Genomic DNA, 1404 nt, shown 5'->3' with positions numbered 1-1404 from the left:
TTTCGCTTCCCATTAATTCAACAAATTTTAAGTTTAATCAAATCTATAAAAATCCTAATTAATACTTATTGTACCAAATAAGCATTATTAAATTAATCATATAATTTACTTTTATTGTAAATTTATTTGGAGACAAACGTTGATATATTATTTTAAACTTAGTAACAAAGTACAGTTTTTTTAGGAGAGAGGGAGTAGAAAAAAACATATACTAGCTTCTGTGCTCTAAAATCTGAATGTGACAACCATGTAAAACTTTGCTCAGAAATACAAGTAGAAGAAGGATATTCATGTGAGGCTACACAGACAAAATAAATTATAGAAAAAAAAACTACTTCACAAACTTATTAAGTAATGTATATTAGCTAGCACTTAGTACAAATAAAATAGCAAAATAAAACACGATAATTAGTCCAGTGATCAATTAACTCGCCTACCGGTAGGTACACTCTCTACAGCACACGAAGAAGAACGAGCAAGGACAGAGGGAGCAGCACCGCGACTGTGACCGTCGACCTGCCGTCCATGGCCGGTGAGGACGCCGACGTCGTCGACCCCGTGATCGGGTTGGTGTGCTGGTAGTACCAGGGGAACCACGGGAGGACCGGGTTCGGCGGCGGCGGGGCTGGCCCAGAGGGGAATCCTCCACTGTACGGTGGGGAGAAGCCCGGCATCACTCCCGGCGGGGTCAGCTGGTAGCTCCCTGGCGGAGGTGGCGGATAGCTCCCGCCGAAGCCGCCGCCTCCTGTGAACGGTTGCGGTGGCGGGTAGCTGTTGATGGCTCCAGCGGATGGCGGCGGCAGGCACGGGTATGGGCAGTCCGGCGTGTCCGCCGACGCCGTTCTGCTGAAGCTGATCAGCACGGTGATCGTCAGGCAGATGAGGACGGGGACCAGCTGGAAGCGTCTGGACATGGCTGTGCGCATGAGCTAGGGAGAGAGAGAGAGAGAGGAGGTGGCCGGGCGGGTGTCTGAACATGATAGTAGGTACGCGGCGGTGGTTACACTCGTGGCCTTCGCTTATTCGCACATTTGGCGCTGAAAGAACGGGTGTCTTGAGCATGAATGAAGCAATAATTCACTTCCAATCAGAGAGATCAACCGACGCTGTAGAAATTTGGTCTGCGCCAACTAAAGGGTTATACATGTTACTTAAATATGGTAGGGATTCAGATTTCAATACAAATCCCCTCGTCAAAATAAACACCGTACCCTCTACATGTTTATTATGTTTGTCTTAGCTATCTGATCGGTAAGCTCTGTCTATAAAAATCAAAATTTCAAAGTTATAAATCAGTGTGAATATGTGACTTTAAATATGTGACTTTAAATAGGCCACCACCACTAGCCCTTGCTCCTCGCCATCGCCGTCCGTGCCGCCTAGGGCCCCCAGTGCGTCTGCCGG

The 1404-nt window shown here is 47.1% G+C and overlaps 1 protein-coding gene across 1 annotated transcript; it reads right to left on the bottom strand.

Annotated features, from left to right (window-relative positions):
• Positions 1-233: 233 nt before the first annotated feature.
• On the bottom strand, positions 234-1002 carry LOC136546057 (U1 small nuclear ribonucleoprotein C-like). Its single transcript, XM_066538039.1, has one exon. It carries the CDS (start codon positions 924-926, stop codon positions 453-455), a length of 474 nt encoding a protein of 157 aa, XP_066394136.1. The 5' UTR covers positions 927-1002; the 3' UTR covers positions 234-452.
• Positions 1003-1404: the final 402 nt, after the last annotated feature.

This window comes from Miscanthus floridulus, chromosome 3 (genome assembly GCF_019320115.1).
Source record: "Miscanthus floridulus cultivar M001 chromosome 3, ASM1932011v1, whole genome shotgun sequence".
In the NCBI taxonomy this organism is placed as follows: Eukaryota; Viridiplantae; Streptophyta; class Magnoliopsida; order Poales; family Poaceae; genus Miscanthus; species Miscanthus floridulus.
Note: the sequence above shows the minus strand (reverse complement) of the source record. Positions and strands in the feature narration are given on the sequence as shown.